The sequence below is a fragment of the Monocercomonoides exilis genome, assembly GCF_001643675.1.
Source record: "Monocercomonoides exilis strain PA203 chromosome Unknown scaffold16-1735695, whole genome shotgun sequence".
Classification (NCBI taxonomy): domain Eukaryota; phylum Preaxostyla; order Oxymonadida; family Polymastigidae; genus Monocercomonoides; species Monocercomonoides exilis.
This window is the reverse complement of record NW_027150561.1, coordinates 842,315-862,850: the sequence shown is the minus strand read 5'-3', so window position 1 is coordinate 862,850 and position 20,536 is coordinate 842,315. Positions and strand designations below refer to the sequence as shown.

The window sequence follows — 20,536 nt, the reverse complement described above, 5'->3', positions numbered from 1 at the left end:
ATAATAGTGAAACAATGTTTATAAACTTGATCACTTTTCTGCAAACGATATCCTTCATCACATTCAATCGAAACAAAACCATCAAACCTCCTCAACAACGGAAATCATTTCACAAAAGAATTGTTGATTGGTAATTGCAGTCGAGGAAAAATTATTGGAAAGATCAAAAATAAAAAATTAAATAAACAAATTTCCTAATAAAACAAATTCAGAGAACTTTCAATTTTGTTTTGAGTTCGTTCTTTTGATTGAAATACAGAAAAACTCACAACTATTCTCAAAAGGGCAATTATCAACAAAAATTTCAAAACAGAAAAAAAGAAACAAATAAAATGAATCAGTTTGATCTGATTGAAATGAAAAACAAAAAGAAAAGCAATCTTAAAAAAGTTCGTCGTTTGACATCCGAATCAAAGTGCCTGAAAATAATGCATTTCTATTTTTGTTGAATTTTAACAACTTCATTCTCCTTTTCTTCTTCTTCTTCTTTCGCTTTCTAAATTATGTTCTTCATCACTTTCGCTTTCTTTATTTGCATTTCCTGAAACCAATTTAACAATTTATTTTTCAATGTTGGTTTTGTTGCCTTCTTCATGGGATTATCCATCAAGATGCAGAAGACGATGTGAAAAAAGAATTCAAAAAGAATGTGATCATAATCAAACAATCGAAGAGGAAGAAGAAAAAGAAGAGGAAAATGATAATATTAAAGATGATTGCGGAGATGGCGAAAAGTCTATTTGATTTCCAGAGCTCTTTATGTTAAAAAGAGCACATGCTTCTGTTTCATCAGAGCAGTTGCACTGAGTCTCATCGTCAATCAAATGATATGTTGATGAGCTGCTTTTACACACACAAAAGAGAAAGACTTAGCAAGACTCGTTGCAGAAATTAAAAATGAACAAAAATTTCTTATTATATCTGCATTTGCGGAGAAAGAAGAAGCTCTTGTGAGAAATAAAAACGATTCTCCTTGAATTCTCATTTTCTATAGCGTTCAATCGAATTCCTTGAAGATGAATGAAGAACATTCTGATGTGCCCATTGAAGAATGTGACAATTCAAAAATGTTCTCATTCTCTTCATTCTGAAATGACTGTTATTGAATTCAAGAAAAATCGCTTTCCTTCAAAACCCTTTTCTCCATTTCCGATGTTAAAAAAAGCTTTGCTGATGTGTTTCTTGAATATGCCTCATAGAAAAGTTGTCAACCTCTTTCTTCTCCAAGTCTCATTTCAGCTGAAGTAAAAATTGTCTTTTATGCATAAATCTTCTGATAACTTTCAAAGAAATGAATGCATAACCTTTGATGTTTCCGTCTCACAAAACTTGAGTATTTCCAACATTTCTGTTGGAGTAGGTCTTCATTGTTTTTCTTCTTGGCATATGATTATTTGGAAATTGAAGAATTGGACATTGATCTTTTGCCATTCGACAAACATATTCTTCTTGTTCGTATTTTGAAGATGTATTAAGTTCATTTCTCCTGTGATTTTGTGTATATTTTCAGAAATCATTTCTTTTCCTCTTCCATCATTCAATGTTTCTTTCGAAAAGAGCCAAAAATGCAATAATTCGCATAAAATATCGAGAATGCAACATCGCATATTCATGTTTTCAGTCTCATTCATCTTCTCCAAAGACAAAAAATATGCTCCGTTTGCACAAAAAATGTGATTATGAAAGAAGATGGATTTTTGATAACTGGGACAAAAATTTTTGATTTAAGAATTTTGTTCCATTCTTCTCTGACAAATATTTTTCTCAATTTTGGAATTTTAATGTATTTTTTTGACATGGGAATGCAAGACTTATAATGATAAGGTTGTGGAAAAAGTTTGGAACAAATAGTTGTTTTTTTCATAAATGAAAAAATTTTGCCCCAACTTTATCAATTTTCAAAATTTTTTGTTGGTTTGATCCAAGAGAAATAAAAGATTTCTTTTTCTCCTCATACAGCCAGTCCTTGTAACTTCTTTGCATTTTGTTTTGCACTTCTTTATATTGAGTAAATCTTAGCAGTATATATTGAGATAATTTTTATTTTGCATAATAAATAACAATATTTGCTGTTTTATTTTATTTTGTTGCTTGACAAGATTTGCCCTTCTGTTTGAATATTTTTTTGGAACAAACAGAATGAGTTTGTCAGATGATGATTGCTATGAAGATGATAATTCTGAAGATGACAATTCTGAAGATAAAATTCTGACTACGGCCAGAACCGAGCAGTTTTCAAGTTTGCCATTTTATTTGGATTGAACAATTCTGAACAAATTTTTGTTTTTTGAATGCCTTTTGAAGAATTTCTTTCTGAACTGGAGCATTACACAGAAAATGAGCAGATACAAAAAATTGAAGATATGAACATGCTTATTGACAAAATGGAAGGAGAAGAATTTAATTCAATTTTATCAATAAAAAATTTCAATGAAATAGGCAAACTTATTGAAGAAAGGAAACTGATGATGAAAAATGCAGTTTTATTGTTGAGGCACATGGGACATCGCAAAATGTTAAAAAACATAATCAATTTTTCATTTGATTTTTCCATATTGGAAAATAGACTTGAAAAGATAATAATTGAGGAGGAGAAGGAAAAAGAAAATGAGAACGAAAAGCTGATGATTGATCTTTGTGAATGTTATCTTTTACTGTGTGATGAAGGTCCTTCAATGAGAGTCTTTAACATTAGTTTTCACTGCCTTCTGAAAATTGCCTTGAAAAAGGAGGAAAACGAGGAAGTTCAAAAAGAAGTGGAAATGTCTTTGCTTGCATTAAGTCACATTCAGTTTTATTCTGTATGAGAACAGCAAACATTATTTTTGATATTTTTACGTTTTTTCTTAATTTTTTTACAGAGTATTGATAAAGAACCGTATCTGAATGAAATCAAAAAAATCATCGAATATCATCAAGAACATTACAACCTCACTCGCCTTGCCTATCAATCAGCATGGAAGTTTTTGATGGATAGATATTACGAAGGCAACAATTCAAAATGGGTGATTGAGAATGAATTGTGTTTTGCGAGAGAAGCAGCAAAAGAACTGGAAGATCTGTCAAAATGCGTAGATTGGAAGAGAAAAGAAGAGAAAATGGAAGGAAAAGAAATGAAAGAAGTACATATCGTTAATAGATGGATCAATGTAATTAATAATTACTTAGAATGCTGCACATTGTGGAACGAAGAACTTGTTGGGCTTATTGGCGGAGTTGTGAATGTGTTTCGACAAGCAAAGGATAATTACAAAAATATAACTAAATGGTGCATTTTTTCCTTCAGAGGAGCGGTTCAAAACAAAAACATAGAAATTGATAGTTTACAAAAGGAAGGTGTTGTTGATCTGATTTCAGAGAAAATGAAACAGTCAACTTTGCAAGTTGAAGTGATATGGGATTGCTTAGAGTTCTTTTTGACAATATTAAAAAGACTGAAAGAAAAGACGGATGACAAAGCTGAAGAAGTGAAAAGAAAGGCAAACAAAAAGAAAATGTTGGAAAAGTTGGAAGAAGACGGATACGAAGATGTCATTACAAGCTTTCATGAAACGATTGATTGCTTTCACCAACAACTAAAGGAATTAACAAAAAATACATTTGATTATTTTGTGAATGCTTGAGGAAATGAGACATATTGAATTTTGTAACTCAAAAATCTCTCTTTTCTTTTCTTTTGTTCTTTTTTCTTTCTTTTTTTCTTTCTTTTTCTTTTTCTTTTTCTTTTTCTTTTTTTTTTTTCATTTTCATTTTCATTTTTATTTTTTGATTCAACAAAACTTTGAACATATTTTATTTAAAAAACAAAAAATATTATTTCGATGTAATCTGTTTCTGACTGTTCAGTTAATGTTTGAAGAAATGAAATGCTTCACATTTTTATATTCACAATTCGTATTTTTCTTTTTAGATAATTTCCTTCATCAGCAAACGGTTGTTTGTAGTTTTTTTTCTATCGATAATTTTTGTTGGATCGTGTCTGTTAAATTATCTGATGATGATGTTAATGTTTGAGAAAATGAAATGGATGAAATTTTGTAGCACAAATATCATTCATTTTTCATTTTCCTTTTCAACAATTTTTCTATTTCTGTAACTCCATAATTATATCTTTTTCTTTTTTATTCATTTCTCAAAAAAAAAAAAAAAAAAAAAAAATACGAACATTTGTTTAATTTCTAATTTTTATACTGAATCAATTTAAAAGATGCAGAATAAAACAAAAGACAATTTGTTGAAAATCATGCTTTTCATTTTTCAACGATAAATTAAAACATGTTAAGGGTAAGTATTTGAAACAATTTTTTATTTATAGACTTCCCTGGGCCATGGGGAATTTTATATCAACTGCATTTCATTGGAAACATGGAATAATAGAGAGTACAGAGGAAAGCAAACAAATTATCAACTTTCTATGGCCAGAAGTCGAATACTTTCTAAACGCAAATTATCAATTATTAAGTGGCGTTACATTTAGAAAACCTATAACTTACATGTCTTCAGTTACAGAATCTCATTACCAAAAGCATCCTGAATGGAAAAATCTTCATTTTGATAGAAAAACCAGAATTGTTACAACAAGAGAATTTGTTGGAACAGTTCCCACACTAACAAGCGTACCAGCAGGACCAGGAAATGAGGTAACAATTTTGACATTTCGCGCATTTCATTTGCATTGTTCTCTCTTCAACACGGTGAACAAAACAGTGGAAGTTTTGGCTTTAATGAATGAAAACCGTCCGATTCTCTCTTCAATATTGGGTAAGCCACCCCCAAGATCTCTTTCATATGAGCAAGAGGAGCAATTGAGTTTGATAGAAGTCTCAATGAGCGGACATTTGCATCCGACTTGGTTTGATAAGGGATTGAAACCTGAATTATGCCTGCAAATTCTTCAAGCTTTTTACGATTTTGATGTGCAATTAACAAAAAAGTATTTTTCACAATCTAAGCTTTTAACAGTGGATGCTCTTGAAACAGATTTTAATTCTGCCAGAACTTTAATGACAATTGAAGGGAAACCTCTGACAAAAATGATTGAGTGGGTTATCGATCAGCCATCAGAAGACGGATTACGTGTCCCAGAACCACGGGAGCAGCTCTGCGAGCTGGCGTATGCATACATTATTATGTCAGATGCACCAAGTGTTGAAGAAACTCGTAGAAGACTTGTTGTGTGTACGACATATGGATGCTTTGAAGTTGATGGAACAGTACCAGATCAATTTGGTAAGCCAACAGACTTTTTTTTATTCTTGCCTAACAAGACATATTTGACATTTTCATTTCTGATCTCCTTTTCCTCTGCATTCTCTTTGTTTATTTTTCTCTTTCCAATTTTCTAATTCATTTCCACATTGCTTTTCTCTTCGAAGCTACTGAGCCAATGTTTCGTTCATCGCCCATTTCCAAAAGTTTAACAAATTTTGTCTTAGACTGCGCCCAAAGATTCAAAGACCAAAAGAAATCAGGACACAGCCAGCAGTCAGCATCAACACATCTTGTTCCATTGTCTCTGATTCGTTCAACGTCACCTCAGCTCACAAACATTGGAACACCTTCAAGCTCCGCCCCTAACCAATCGTCGAACTCATTTCGATCATTCTCACGTCCAGGCGTAAATGCAGCATCGCGGATAGGCAGCGGCCATGACCAGTTCCTACGGAGAAACCTCTCTTCCGCTTATGACAATGAGTCGCTGATGAGCTTCCGGAGCAACAAAAGCAGAAAAGTGCGCAGCAGCAGTGCAAAACGTGCCTCTTCTGCTTCGTATCTATCGGCCAGACAACGCGGCAGCGGCAGAGCAACCACACGCCCTTCGACATCTTCGTATCTGAGGCGGCAGAACCAAAAGAGGGTGTCATCAGCTCATCCGCTTAGTCAAAACAGACAGTCACAGTACACTTCACAAGACGGCACAACAGAATTTACAGACAGACCAAGCGGTGCCAATGACTCAGGTCTTGATGAAATAGACAGGCAAGAGATGCTTTTTGGCGATGAAGCGAACGAAAGCGTGAGCGACGATGAATTTGTGAAAGAAGGCGCTTTTCGGAATTACAAGACACCAAGGCGAGCTTTATCATCTGGCCCAACGTTCCGATCATCGAGGCGTCCTTTGTCGACTGAGCGGCGATCTGCCACAGGCGACGGGATGGGATCGCGCGACTATCAAAGCAGAAGCAGCAGGCAGAAGCCTCGCCCATACACTTCGCAGACGGGAGCGATGATTCGCCGTTCTCCGTCCACTTCTGGATTTCAACCGCAGTTTGGTGGGAGTGGCAGCCACAACATGCACTCATCGCTTCTCATGCTGAACGGGGTGACTCCTGTGGAGCTGAGGAAGCGTCGTTCGGAACAGGAATACTTCGCAATCCACGACACGACGTCTTCGAAGGATAGGATGGAGCGAAGAGGAGCTCCGATGCACAAACCGCCTCAGCATCTGCTGATGTGGCAGCAGTTGGAAATTGAACGAGACAGACAAGATCGAATTCTGTCTGCAGGTTTGGAATTAATAGATTTTTCAATACTCAAAGTTAACAAACTTTTCTTATATATTTATTTTTACTGTGACAAAAAAATACTTCGACTTCAATACTTAATCAATTAATTTATTTTTCCCCTCATTTCCCCAGCTTCTGCTCCGATTCCCTCTGAACGCGATGAATGGATCGCTGCATATGAGCGCTTCAAGCAGAAAACAAGTGCGTCTCAGTCATCATTTTCTGAGCGGCGGTTTTCGGTTTCCTCTTCGATGGAGCCGAGGCAGCTTACGAAAGATGGGTGGGAGAGGAAGATTAGAAGAGGAACAGACTCTTTGGATATTGGGACTATTTATGGAATGAACAGCGGAAATGTGACGGAAAGAGGGAAATCAAGTGATAACAAAAGAGTATGCTTTTCATTTAAAGCGTAATTTTTTGTAACTTAATAATTTTTTCTTTTTCTTTTTCATTTTCATTTTCTTTTTTTTTTAAATGTTCAATTGAAATTGTTTTTTGTATCGAACTTTTAACTCATAAATACACAATTAACAGTCATATTCGCCTTCAAGCGATCGAACAGAGAGCGACGACGAGCGCTTTGACGAGCTGAATCTGCGGCGGGACACGCGGCACCTTTCCTCTGGTAACAACGCCGACTACGGCCGCATCTACAAAGTGATCTCAGTTGTTAACGAAGGCAACATCCCCGTCATCAACGTGGCGATTGCCTCGCTCCTCGAGGTCGAATTGTCTGCGCCGCGCAACCAGCTGGCAGTGCGCGACTGTGGCGGCCTTCCTGTCCTGATGAAGCTGATGCACGTGTCCGATGCGAAGCTGCGGGCGGCGGTGTGCCGTGTGTTTGAGCTGATCTGCGTGTCTCCGTTCATTCAGACTGCGATGTACGACCAGCAGCTCACAGGGCGGATGGTCGACTGCGCCAGAGACGGCTCAGAGGAGGTGTGTGCGCTGTGCCTGTCTGTCGTGTCGGAGCTGGTGGAGTATCCAGGAAATAGGAGAGTGTTCAGAGAAAGAGGAGGAATGACAGTGGCTGTGGAGGCACTGAACAAGTCAACAAACAGAGAGGTTGTTGAGGCTGCGTCGCGGCTGCTGTGGAAGGCGCTGAAGAGCAGAGAGTGTCGTAAAGAGGCTGTTAAACTCGATCTCCTGAAGATTGCAATGCGAAGACTCAGAGCAGCAATCAACCAGCCGATTCTGAAGCCGAAGGAGGTGAAGCCCACGAAAACAGGATATGGCGGAGCTGGGACAGATGGAGATCAGGCGAAAAAAGTTCCTGCTTATATTCCTCTTTCGATGAGAGGCAAAACAACAACTGTTGCGCTGAGCGAGGCGCTGGATGCAAATGAGCAAGGATTTTCTGATTCTTCTGGAACAAGATCTGATTACACAGGAACAAATCAACCAAAAACACCCACTTCAACTTCAGGAGTTTCTCCGATTTCTCCGAATTCAACAACTCCAACAAGCCCCACAGGGAGGAAGTCAAGGCAGCCACGTTCGCTTTCTGCTAAATCACGGCCAACACCAAAAAGGCGTGATTTGTCAAATCCATCAAAGGAAGAAAAACAAAGGCCATCTTCTGGCAGAAATCAAGAGCCTAATGGATATTACTCAGACAACGAAGCAACACAGGGAATCACGATTGCTGATCCACAAATGGCAACAATGATGTCTTCTTCTTCCTCTCCAGCAATGCAATCGTCCTCACGTCAGACATCTCGCCCACGCCCTCGCACATCTTCTGTTCCTCCTTCACGTTCGTCCTATTCGCGCGCTCCTTCTTCAACAGGTGTGAATCCTCCTGCTTCTCCAACATCTTCTTCCATGCTGTCCTCAACTGTTGCAGCTTCATCTTCATCATCTGCCTCGGCAACTCCTTCGGTTGAAGAGCAATACGAATATTTGAAACAACCACCGCCTCCTCCTGTGATGAGCACAGAAAGCGACTTTCTCAGCAAGCAGAAGCGGCTGCAGTCGGCGTCTATTCTTTCATCGTCTTCTTCAGCCACACCATCTTCTCAGCTGGCGATGTCACTTCCATTCACGCGCAACTGGCCCCATGTGATAGAATATGCAAAGCAGAAAGCAAACCTCACGTCGATCAATCTGATCCGCTCTCTTGTTGGGATTCTGTCGCATTTGTGCTTGGAGAATTCACTGTCCGTTCCTCTTTTCGCTTCGGATGCTCTGCTTGAAGGAGTGAGACTTATGTTGTGGTGCAGAGAGAAACTGAAGGAAACGAAGAACAAAACAAGCGGAAGCGGAAATACTGCGAGCTCTGGAAGCGATGGGAGTGGAGCATACACTGGTGTGGGTGGATATAATGCAAGTGTCAAAAGAGGAGCACCTTTCTCTGGGGTGGCTGTAAAGGGAGGAGAAAAAGAAAAAGAGAAAGAGAAAGAGAAAGAAGGAGAGAATGCAAATACAGCAGGAAAGAAAGCAAAGCTTGGCATGAACTACAAAATGGCAGAGAATGAGGAAGATATTGTGGAAGAAACGTTGCAGCTGTCAATTGTTGTGGTTGGCCGTTTGTGTGCTGCGAACGAGTGGATGCAAAAGGAGATGAGGATAATTGATGGACTGCCAGCTGTTGAGACATTGCTGAAGGAGTATGCACAAGACAGAAAGAAAAGGGAAATAGCTATTTTGCAAGCGGAGCAGGAGAAACGTGAAGCAAAGGAAAGAGAATTAGAGCAGGAAAAAGAACGAGCAATGTTCAGAGAACTTCAAAAAGGCATTAGCAGCAGTAACAACAATAACAGCAACAATCAAAATCGATCAGAAAAGAGCAGCTCAGATAAGAACGAAGAAGTCAGAAACGATTTTATCAAGCCCAGTCTGTACGTCAACATGAAAGACTGCATCATCACAGGGTTGGCAGACTGTGTGCGGGCGATGGATGGAGATGACGAGAGCGTAGAATGGATGGTAGCACATTGCATGACAGATCTTCTGTCTCTTCTTGTTGTGAGAAAGGAATATTCTTCATCTGCTTCTGGAACGGGATCTTCAAGTCCTTCTGTTTCGCAGAGAGATTTGTCTTCGACAACAAACGTGCAAGTTCATGCAGCCAGTGCATTGGAGGTGTTATGCCGACTCCCATCAGGCAAGCAGGTGATGAGAGAGAAAGGAGGGCTTGTGTACATGCTGAGTCTTCTGTCTGGAGCAATGAAGGAGGCACTGCTGATAGCTGTGTGCAACACTTTGTGCGAGTGCGGAAGCGAGGCGGAGTCTGTGCAGATCATGCTGAAGCAAGATGGAGTAAAGCTGCTGTGGTCGCTTCTTTCATCTCAGTCTCCGTTGGTGCTGATTTCGGCTGGAGCAGCTCTGGAAAGGCTGATCGGATGGGAGACGAACGCCGGAATGATTGGAAGGCAGTACGTGGGAGCGCTTGAGCAGGTTGTTGAGATGGTGGGCTCCAGCGATGACGGTGTTTGTGGTGCTGGGTGCGGGCTTGTGAGCAAACTGGCGATGAACGATGAGAATTTGGCAGTGATGGTTGAGATTGGGGTGATGCCGCTGATGTCTGTGCTGATGTCGACACGCGACAGAACGCTGATTGTGCAGATCAGCAAGGCAGTTGCAGCGACTTGCCGAACTGACGACACGGCTTGGCTTTTCGGACAGCTCGGATCAATTCCGCTTTTGGTGGATTTCTTGCGCATTGCGCAGAAGAAGAAGCCGAAAAGCGAAGTGAAGCAAGCGCCGATGAAACAGAAGAGCTATTTGAAGTACACTGCACCGACTCCCAAAAATGCTTCTTCTTCTTCTTCTTCTTCTTCTTCTTCAGCTTTAGCCTCATCATCATCATCTCTGTCCTCCACTATTAATTCTTCTTCACCACTAGCATCAACAAATAGACCTTCCACATCTTCTTCATCAAAACCCACTTCAGTTTCTGCTTCGTCATCATCGTTATCATCCTCTTCTTCCTCCTCGTCATCATCATTCACAATATCAGCATCTCCAATCACTTTGATTGACGACACATCTTTCCTCCGCGCAGTTGTGCTGGCTGTGCGAATGGTCTCATTTAACCGCGAAAATTCTCTTTTGCTCCGTCGCTGTGGGTGTGTGGAGCTCCTGACAGAATGCGTCACCAGCACCGACGCTGGCACACAAGACGCTGCAGCAGACGCTATTTCCAACATCCGACGCTGGTTCCTGCTGTGGAAGCAGGAAGGCAAAGACAAAATCATTCAGAAGAAGAAAGAACAGAAGATTAGGGAGAAAGAAGAGCAAGCGAATAAATCTCTAAGAGAAGTCGTATCTCCATTTCCAGGCGCCACTGCTCCTCCGATATATCCTTTCACTCCACTCTCTCCATCAAAATCAGCTTCAGTCCACAACAACGCACTTTCATCTCCTTCTACAACAAGTCGTTCAACTGATATCACTTCATCTCCAATTGCTTCCTCTTCTTTCTCTTCTCCGAAATCTGCTTTCTTATCAGCCTCGCCGCTTGCAGTTATTGACGATATTGACAACGACGATGTCCTAGGCACATCACGAGGCGTGGCTGATCTTGTTTCTGCTGTTCATCACACATCACTTCTCACTTCATCGACCCCTCAACCACTCACCTCCCAATCGATGCAACTGGCTTATTCCAACAAGCATCCGTCAAGTGCGCTTTCTATTCTTTCGTCAAGTGAAGTCACAGAAAGAGAGAAAGATGAGAATGATAACTCTGCAGACGAGAAAGGAGAAGAGGAAATGCCGGTGATGACACCAGTTGAGGCAGTGCGTCTTTTGTGGGAAGCTCAAGTGGAAGAAAAAGTGCAAAACAAAATCAAAGAACTGAAGAGGGAAGAAGAAGAGAGAAAGAAAGAACAAGAAAGAGAGGAACGCAGGAAGAAGAGGCGACAGCATAGATACGGAAATGTTGAAATAGAAGGTTTGGATGATGATGATTTGGATGATGAAGACGAGGATGAAGATGAAATATCAGAAGAAGAGAAACTTCCACTGCTTTGAGAGATGAGCTTCGATCACAAGCAACTTCTGTTTGTACAAATCACTGTTATCCAAAAGAATTTGACAAATGTTATTTTTTTGTTTGAGTTGAATCGTTATTGTTTCACTATCACTCTTTTATTTGAGTTTTTATATTTGTGCTATTTTATCAAATCACTTTAATTTTTCAAAAAAATAAAGACATGTGTTTTTTAAATTCTATTAACATTTTACAAAAGTTGAATCAAATGATGATCTCAAAAATTATGATATAGGCGGAATGAAACACGCAAACGCAAAAAAAAAGTTTACAAAGACTAACACCCTCATTTCATAAATGAAAACAAAAAAATGCGAAAGTAATCTTCAATCTCTACTCAAAAAACTTTGCAACAACTTCATGTCTATCTTTTGGTGAGCGCGTAACTGATTTGTCGGGATATCCTACGCACATGCTAATAATAAATTGCTCATCGTCCGGAATTTCAAGTTCTTTTGTAACAATGTCAGTTCCATAAACTTTTGCCCATCCAACTGGAACGGTGCCAAGTCCCAGTTCTTCTGCAACAAGCATCAAATTTTCCAGTGCCAATCCCATGTCGAGCTCTTTGGTGTCAATTCCGTCCTTCTTGATAGTGCAATAAATGACAACAGGCGCATCATAAAAAAGCATGTTGCTAACTCCCATCTTTTCAGCTGCACCAGCATATGCAGGGACAGATTCAATGAGTCTGGGCTCAATTTCTTTTCCAATTTTCTGGTTTCGCTCCATGTTTGTCACAACATAGAAAAACCAAGGTTGCAGATTTCTTCCAGAAGGAGCAAGGCGTGCTGCTTCAATAAGTTGCATTATTGTTTCCTTAGGAACTGGCTTTGGATCATACTAACATGTTTATGATCAATAAATTCAACAACTATAAACGAAAAGCAAAAGAACTTGTGCACAATACCTTTCTGCACGAGCGACGACTCCGAATCTTATCCATGACTGACATCTTTAAATTTATTATGGTATTTCTTCATTTTTTCGGAGAAACTCATAAACTGATTGAAATCGGATAATCATTTCTCATTTGCAATAAAATTGTTCATATTGTTCATAAAAGCAAAAAAAGACAATTGCCGAAAACATATATATTAATAATTATGGTGTATGTCAAATTCTTTGAATAGCCCAAAATAAAAAACAAAAATCGTAATAACTTTAAATATGATTAATTGTAATATCAATGATGCTACGAAGAATATATTAAGATTATACAAACAAAAAAAGTTTCAAAAATGAAGATCAAGAACAATTTAATATCGAGAACTTAAACAGAACTACAAAGAACATTAAAAAAAAAAATGAATCTAATTTTCAAATAAATGTGATTGTTAAATGTACGTATATTTATTTCATTGAAACGCTTTCTATTTCTCAGCGAATAAACAATAAAAAAATAAAAAAATAATTATTTTTTTTGAAAGAAAATCTCTTACCATTTGCTTCAATATAAATATATAAAAAATTCAGGTTTCAGGTGAAATGCTTTCAAACGTGTTATCTTGTCCATAATTGGAATCGCCTTCATTATGGCTGCTGTAAATATTGGCACTCATCTTCTTGTTCAATACATGTGAATAGGGAGGCGGCTGCTCTTCATGAGAATGAGAAGAGTGATGAGGCATTAGTTCCATCGAAGCAGCAATTCTTTCTGTTGAAAAGCCAAAAGCACACAATGAAGGAGAAGAGGAAGAGGAAGAGGAAGAAGAGGAAGAGGAAGATGAAACAGAAGCAGAAGAAGAAGGCATTGGTGAAGAGAAAGGAAAGAAAAGAGGAATTCCATCTTGCACCTGATCTCTTTCACTGTGCATTGAATTCAAAAAAAGGATATCTGATGATGAACTTGAAGAAGAAGAAGAAGAAGAAGAAGAAGGAGACAAAAACCCGACTGAACGGCTCAAATCGACTGGAGGCACAGAAACGCTCACCGTCAGCTTCCCTTTGCGATCTTTGGCTCTTTCTGAACTGTTTCTGCCAACTTGTTCTTCTCTTTCTTCTTCTCTTTCTTCCTCATTTGCTTCTTCCATTTCTGCTTCTTCTGCTTCAGTTCCTTCCATTTCCTCTTCCACTCCTTCTTCTTCTTCTTCATTTGATACTTCCCTCATTCTGTTATTTGACATATTTCGTGTTGAGCTCTGTATTTTCTGTCTGTTTTGATTGTTTGCTTCATTCCTCTTCTTTCCCGTTCTGATTGCATGAACATCAACATCATCATCAACCATCTCCATCTGACTTGCTCTGCTGTTCATTCTTTCATTTCCATCAAGCTCTTCTCTTCTTTGTCTTTGAATTTGTCTTTGATTTTGTTTTTGTGTTTGTTTTTGATTTTTTTCTTGATTCTGTTTTTGCTTCTCCTTCTCCTTCTGCTTCTGGCTTTGCTTTTGTCTTTGTCTTTGAGTGTTTTCAATGATAGAATCACGCTGAGACTGATGCTGCTGCTGAAGCTGTTGTTGTTGATGAGGAAGAGGAAAATTGCTCTGTCCAGTCAGCTCTCTCAACTGTGCAGAATCTTCGTCGCTTTCCAGCAAAAGCAAAGAAAGCAAGTCGTTTTCCTTCGTTTTCCTTCTCAAAATCACACAAAACACGACAATTACCCCAACAAAACACACGAAACACACAGAAAACAAGACACTGAACACAATTGTGCTTGTCTTGTATGTTTTTACCTGCTTCTGAAGCTGATTGATTTGAGTGTCATCTGCCGCTGCTGGCTTAATCGTCACCAGAGGCTCGTAATTGTTCACACAGCGAAACGGGATCTTTTCTGGTGGGACAACATTTGTCCTATCAAAACCTTTGGCATTCGAAAAGAAGCTGATGAAAGATGAATGTGAAGGAGAAGTGATTCTAGTTGTTCCATTCACCAGGAGTTGAATGTGAAATCCGTCTTCGCATTTCGCAAAGACAAGTCTGGAGAAATCGAACTGGCCGCTTGCTGTGTCACAGGGATGGCCAAAGATCATGTGCAATGTGGGAGATTCTGGCGCATCATCATTATTATGATCATCATTATCATCTTTGTTTTCTTTATTTTTTTTATTGTTTTTATTCACTTTCTCTTTAATTCCAATTTTATTTCCTTCTTTTTCTTCATTTGACTTCAATTTGTAATCAAAAGCACCTTCTCTATTTTCTCCTTCTTTCAAAGTTCTTTTTCTTTTTGTTTCAAATCTTCTCTGTTCCTCATTCATCATCTCTTTTCCTTCTTCTTCTTCCTCTTCCTCTTCTTCACTCACTGCTAAAACTTCCCATTCAAAGCACTTCTTCCAGTAAGCATCAACAGCACCAACCGCTTCTGCTATTTTCTCCACAGAAAAATCTCCGCCATTTCCCGTCGGATAAATCTGGACATCAGCATCTGCATACAGCGGAACATGCTCCAAAATGCTTGGCGCCTTCAGAAAATCATAAACAGAACTAAACTCAGCATGCTCTGACACTAAATATTCACTTGTCTCTTGTGAAGCTCTTTGAAATTTTGCTGTGTTCAAATGGTTTTTCTTACTTTTCACAGAAATGCTAACTTTGGCATTGCTCAGCTTCTCCACAACAACACGATACCCCAAAAATGGATCGGTTGATAGAGAACGCATAAATGGCATCTGCAGCTCTGTTCCTTGCCTCGGAAACTGAGAAGGGAACGAGGAAGTGTTCATGAGAGACGAAAAACTATATCCAAGTGAGTTTATTTGAGAGGATGTGATGACTCGGGTGCTGGGAGAGGACGCAAGAAGGTTTGTGGAAGAGGAAGAGGAAGAGGAAGAGGAAGAGGAAGAGGAAGAAGATGATGAATAAGAAGAAGAAGAGGAAGAAGAGTGATGTGAATAAGGATTTGTGGTTGAAATGCGTGAAGTGGACAAATTAGTCTGACAATTGCTTTCTTTTTGGGTGGTTGAAAAATTGTTTGATGAAATTGATGAAGACAATTTTTGTTGTTTTCGGCTTGTTACATTATTCATCTCAAACTGATCCAAAAACACTGTCGAATTCAATCCACAATTATTTTCAGCATTATTAACCAACAATTCATCCGCAACTTCCTCACTTTCATCTGGAACACCCCCAAAAAACATTCCCTTTGCCAAGTTTCTTTCTCTTATTCGAGCCACAAAACTTGCACAGACGCCGCTGCAGATTCCGTCTGAAAGGAGCATCACATTTTGAGGGGAGAAAAGCGTTTTGTTGGCAAATGACCAGCCAGCTGTGTGCGAAGCAAAGAGATCCTGGAGCGGATATGAGAGTGACACAGGCATTGAAAAGGAGCGGGAATATGTGGAAGAGGAAGAGGAAGAGAAGGAGGAAGAAGAGATGTTCCTTTCGTTGTTCGAAGTCGAAGCAGAAGAAGATAATGGCGAAGGTGAAGTTGGTGGATCAAGCGAAGAAGATGAAGCAGAAGTGAAATGAAAAAGCTGAAATAACAATGAAACCAATTCTCTCCAAAATGAAAATTTCTGTCTGAACGCATTTCTATTCAACAGAAATCTCTGCTTCTTTTGTTTTCTATCAGATTCAACATCAACATCCATTGCATCATCATAATCATGATCATCATCAGACAATCTGCTTTTTGTCAAGCTGCTTCTCTCCATCTCCAATGCTCTGCTGGTATCTTCCATCGAATACTCTCTCTCCCTCTCTGTTTTGTACCACCCTTCACTCACATCACTCAGCGTCGTCTTGTTCCAATACAGCACATTCCTCTCTGTCTGCTTCAGGACCGCCTGCAGCTGCTCCATGAAAGAGCTCTTCCTCACTTCCGCCTCTTCAGACAGGCCCCACTCCTTCGGCCAGAGGAGTTTCAGAACAGAATCTGCAGCTGCAGCGCTTCCGCCACTGTTCTGCCGAAGATCGAGAATCAACCGCGCTTTCTGTGCTGTGCTGGATGGCTGGTGTGTGTTGGCATTGAATGAGGGAGGAAAGGAAGCACTGGCAAGGATTGTGGAAAGAGCGCTAAAGAAGCTCTGGGCAAAGGCAGATGTGGAAGAGAAAGATCGAATAGAAATCACGCCAATATTGTGCGATTCATCAAGAAATGCGCTTATGTCAGAGCTTTCGGATAAAACACGAATGCCACCAGTATTAATTTTATCAGATGAGATGTCAGAATGCAGTGTAAGATTGCTGAAAAGGCCATCTGGATAGATATTTCCATCTGATTTTAAAGAACTTGCAGAATTTGCAAAAAACACGTTTTGAATAAATTTCTTGTTTTGAGTCATCTTTTTTTCTCTGCGCAATTCTTCTGTTTTTGAGAGATATTTTGTACTTTTGGAACAAAAGTAATTTCTATTTTCTCTCAAATTTTGTTGATTTTCAATGTTTTCATTCAATCCATGATTTGAGGATGTCAAAGAGCATAACGAATCAATTGTCGTCGAATCCGTAGTGCTGTAAATGTACCACTTGATCTCCACCTCTTTAACTATTCCATTCAAATCTCTGACTTCATATTTCATAGCTTCTTTCTCAGGTAAATACCAACGTGAGCAATCTCTTGCAGCCCATTCACTCGCAATTGCACAGTTAAAACGACCAGAAGCATCTTTTGAGAAACTTAAATTGTCGTTTGCCCACGATCGAATCGTTTTCCAGGAAGGCTCTAACGGAAAATGTTTTCCATCTACCGATATCCTCAAAATTTCATATCCAGTTATATCCTCCTTATTCTCTGAAATATGCCGCTGAAATGCGCTCAAGAAATATGGAGGCGTTGCATAAATATGAATGAAAAATTGACTTGTTTCATCGACTGAAGCAGTAATACCAAAAGGCAAAATTGCAATGAACCGCTCAAAGCACGGGGAAGTCAGTTGCATGTTTCCATCTTTAAAAAATGATATCTCTTTCCCAAGAGCTTGATAAAACTTAAAGCCATTATCATATTGAGTTATTCCAATTGTATCAATTCGCTTTAAAATATCTTTCTCTGGAGTTGATGACCAAGCTTTCAAATAAAAAGATTCATCTAAATATGCATAATCCTTTAAATGTTCTTTTATTGAAGCGATAGTTTTGCGGGACTCGCTATTTCTAATGTAGTACTCAAAAGAAAAAAAAAATTAAAAATAAACAAATGAAAGAAAATTTCAGTGAAAATTAATACAAAAATTTTTATTAAAACATGTGAAAAATGCGCTTCTAACAGCAAACTGGAATAGTACTCGCACAGTTCAAAAAATAATCATAATTATATATGTTGCCAGAACGAAATATGCATTCACCAATTAATCTAACATTAATAACAAGAAGAAAAATATCAATTATCATATCTAACCATTATTTTTTTAAAAATTATCAAAAATCAACATTCTTTTTATGTTTTTCTTTTAAAAATATCAACAACATTTTTATAATTGACAATATCATCATATAAAAAAAGAGAAGCGTTCCAAAATTTTGTTTTTAATTGTATAACAATGGAAAAAAAAAAAAGGAAAGAAAAAAGTTCATTTACGTCATGATGCAAATAACAATTTTTCCTCCAAAAGTTCACCATATGAAAAGGAAGGTGAAGTTATTTTATGTTCAAAAAAACTTTGAATGTTTCACATTTTCTGATTAACATCCCCATCACCTTGAAAAATTCATATTTTCTTTTACAAGCGATAGATATTTTTATTTTTTAATGGAAACATTTTTTGTGCTTATTTCAAGCGAAAGCTTTCCATTTTTTTAAGGAAAAAAGAACGAACTTGAAGATGAAGCATAATATTTTTTTATCATTCTTTTTCTAATCGCCTGCACACTTTAATAAAGAACAAGTGATTGTTAGAAATGTGAAAAAGAATATTTCTTTCGAATGATCAGACTTTATTTTAATAAATAATATGATTATTCAAAAATTGGCTGTTTATTCATTAAAACACTCTTTATTCAAATTGGAAGGTCCTATTCAGATTTCATCTTTCTTTAACGCATATTTGCTCTTTGAAAAAAGGATAAAAAAAGGATTCTCGCTTTTTCTTTGGCAATGAAACACATTATGTTGAGTTATTTAATACACAAAATTTCATCAAAAAACCGAAAGATTTTGAGTTTCATTAAGCAGGTCAAATACCCATTATACTCAAAGAAACATTTAAAACATTTTGGTTAATGTCTGAAGTTTGCCAACTGACTTATAACGATTTTTTATTTGCTTCTTCTTTTTGAATGTTGTGCTGTAAAATATCCCAAACCTACGCTACAATTAACGCTGCTGCTAATTTTTAAATACGTAACAGTTGTCTACTATTACAAAATTCATCGGTTTGCTCGCAATGTCATCATTTATTTTTTTACAAAATTTGAACATAATTTTCAGAAACATTTGCAAAGTTGGAAAATTGCAATTATGCAGAACAAAAAATAAAAATTGATGAATTGAAAGGATTGATCGATGCAATGAATGAGAAGGAATTTCAAACAGTCATAACAGAAGATTTTTATTATGATCTTAACGACTTAATTGCAAGATGCAAATTATCGTTGGAAAATATCTTTCCACTCTTGATGCACATTGGATATTCCAAGGTTTTAGCAGGAATTAAAAATGAAAGCTTTGATGATTCATTTTTAAGACGAAGATTTGAATTCATAATGGTTGATGAAATGAAAAAAAAGCAACAGAATGGGAAACTGGTGAAAGATCTCTGCGGATGCTTTGCTTCTTTATCGGAACGAATCGACAAACACTTTAGAAGCTGGAAACGAACTATCAAGTCCTATTTTTTAAGAATTGCAATTGACCTGAATGAAAGCAAATGCGCTCAAAAAGATAAAGAAATAGCTTTACTATTAGCTTGTCACTTAAATGTCAAAGACGTGTGATCTTTTATTATTTTTCGATGAAAATTGATTTATGTATAACAATTAGATTGATGTATGTTACACAGATGCCAAAGACTTTAAAGAATTAATTCGTAAACATCTAAACTCCCGCAACCTTTCACAACTTGCGTTTCGATCAGCTTTACATATTTATTTTATCAAGTATCATGACATACTGAAAGAATTTGCTTTGGATAATGACGAAATTCATTTTGCGAGAGAATCAACAGAAGAAATTGAAAAGCTTGCAGGATGTGTGAATTGGAAGAAGAAAGATATCACCATTAAAGAGATGGCAACAATAGGTATTATTGAGAGATGGTGCTCAACAATTTGTGTATATACAGAGAAATTCAACTTAGATAAAGAAGAAAGTGTTTGGTTTGTTATGTGCGCAACAAGATTGATTGAACTGGCGAAGGATAATCACAGAAGCACCGTTGAGAAATGCATTACGATAATTGTTACCTGCATGGATAGAAACTCAACATTGCACATAAGCGATTTTTTTGGAGAAAGAACTATCGGCTTTATTTTGGAAGAAATGTGCAAATTCAATTCAGATAATCAGTCTACCGATAAAAGGATGATATTTTTATCATCACTAACAGAAAGATTGAAAAAAAACGTAGGAATTGCAAGAGATAAAAAAAAGAAAATTGCGTTGAAGATGACAATTCAAAGGAAGTTGGAAGAAGAAGGTTACGAAGATTTACAAATTAGCTTTAATAGAACAGATAATGACCAATACTAGATAATGAATAATTTCAGCAGATCTTGTTGATCATTTTTCGAATATCAATATTTCGCGTTGTCTTTAAAATTCGATTAAATTAAATGGTTTTTGCACGTTTTGAAAAAAAGTGCCATTCACTCTATATCTTTTATTTGCTTCTTTTGAAGCATTTTTTATTTATCATTTTAATTTCTGCTGTTTTTTTTATCGCTTTGATTTGTTTTATTTATCAATGAATTATCATTTATATTTAATTTAAAGTTTTTTTTTTGCTAAATGTGATTAGATTTTATTCATACTCAGTTTGATTTGTCTGAGTGTTTATTTATTTTGATATTGAAAGTATGTTCGTGTTATTTCACTTTCATATTTACAAACAAACTTTACAAATTTGCGAGAAGTTTTTCGAAGCACACGAAATAAATCGTGCTGCTGGCACATCAATTCTTTCCCACAACTTTGTTAAGTTTGCTTGTAAATGTG

At 37.5% G+C, this 20,536-nt stretch overlaps 4 protein-coding genes across 4 annotated transcripts; 2 read left to right on the top strand and 2 right to left on the bottom strand.

Moving 5' to 3' along the window:
* Positions 1 to 2,675: 2,675 nt before the first annotated feature.
* MONOS_4315 (uncharacterized protein) lies at positions 2,676 to 3,623 on the top strand (the record flags this gene model as incomplete). Its single annotated transcript, XM_067874379.1, has 2 exons — positions 2,676 to 2,801; positions 2,862 to 3,623. 2 exons carry the CDS (start codon positions 2,676 to 2,678, stop codon positions 3,621 to 3,623), a joined length of 888 nt encoding a protein of 295 aa, XP_067729604.1.
* An 870-nt stretch (positions 3,624 to 4,493) lies between these two features.
* Positions 4,494 to 11,673, top strand: MONOS_4314 (Vacuolar protein 8 B (Vac8B); the record flags this gene model as incomplete). Its single annotated transcript, XM_067874378.1, has 4 exons — positions 4,494 to 5,229; positions 5,436 to 6,506; positions 6,639 to 6,895; positions 7,041 to 11,673. The coding sequence occupies 4 exons, from the start codon at positions 4,494 to 4,496 to the stop codon at positions 11,481 to 11,483; spliced, it is 6,507 nt and encodes a 2,168-aa protein (XP_067729603.1). The 3' UTR covers positions 11,484 to 11,673.
* MONOS_4313 (putative nitroreductase) lies at positions 11,667 to 12,863 on the bottom strand. Its single transcript, XM_067874377.1, has 2 exons — positions 12,413 to 12,863; positions 11,667 to 12,345 (listed from the first exon to the last, which is right to left on the bottom strand). Exons 1-2 carry the CDS (start codon positions 12,455 to 12,457, stop codon positions 11,836 to 11,838), a joined length of 555 nt encoding a protein of 184 aa, XP_067729602.1. The 5' UTR covers positions 12,458 to 12,863; the 3' UTR covers positions 11,667 to 11,835.
* Positions 12,864 to 12,974: 111 nt separating this feature from the next.
* On the bottom strand, positions 12,975 to 17,324 carry MONOS_4312 (uncharacterized protein; the record flags this gene model as incomplete). Its single annotated transcript, XM_067874376.1, has 1 exon — positions 12,975 to 17,324. The coding sequence occupies one exon, from the start codon at positions 17,322 to 17,324 to the stop codon at positions 12,975 to 12,977; it is 4,350 nt and encodes a 1,449-aa protein (XP_067729601.1).
* Between the last annotated feature and the right edge of the window lie 3,212 nt (positions 17,325 to 20,536).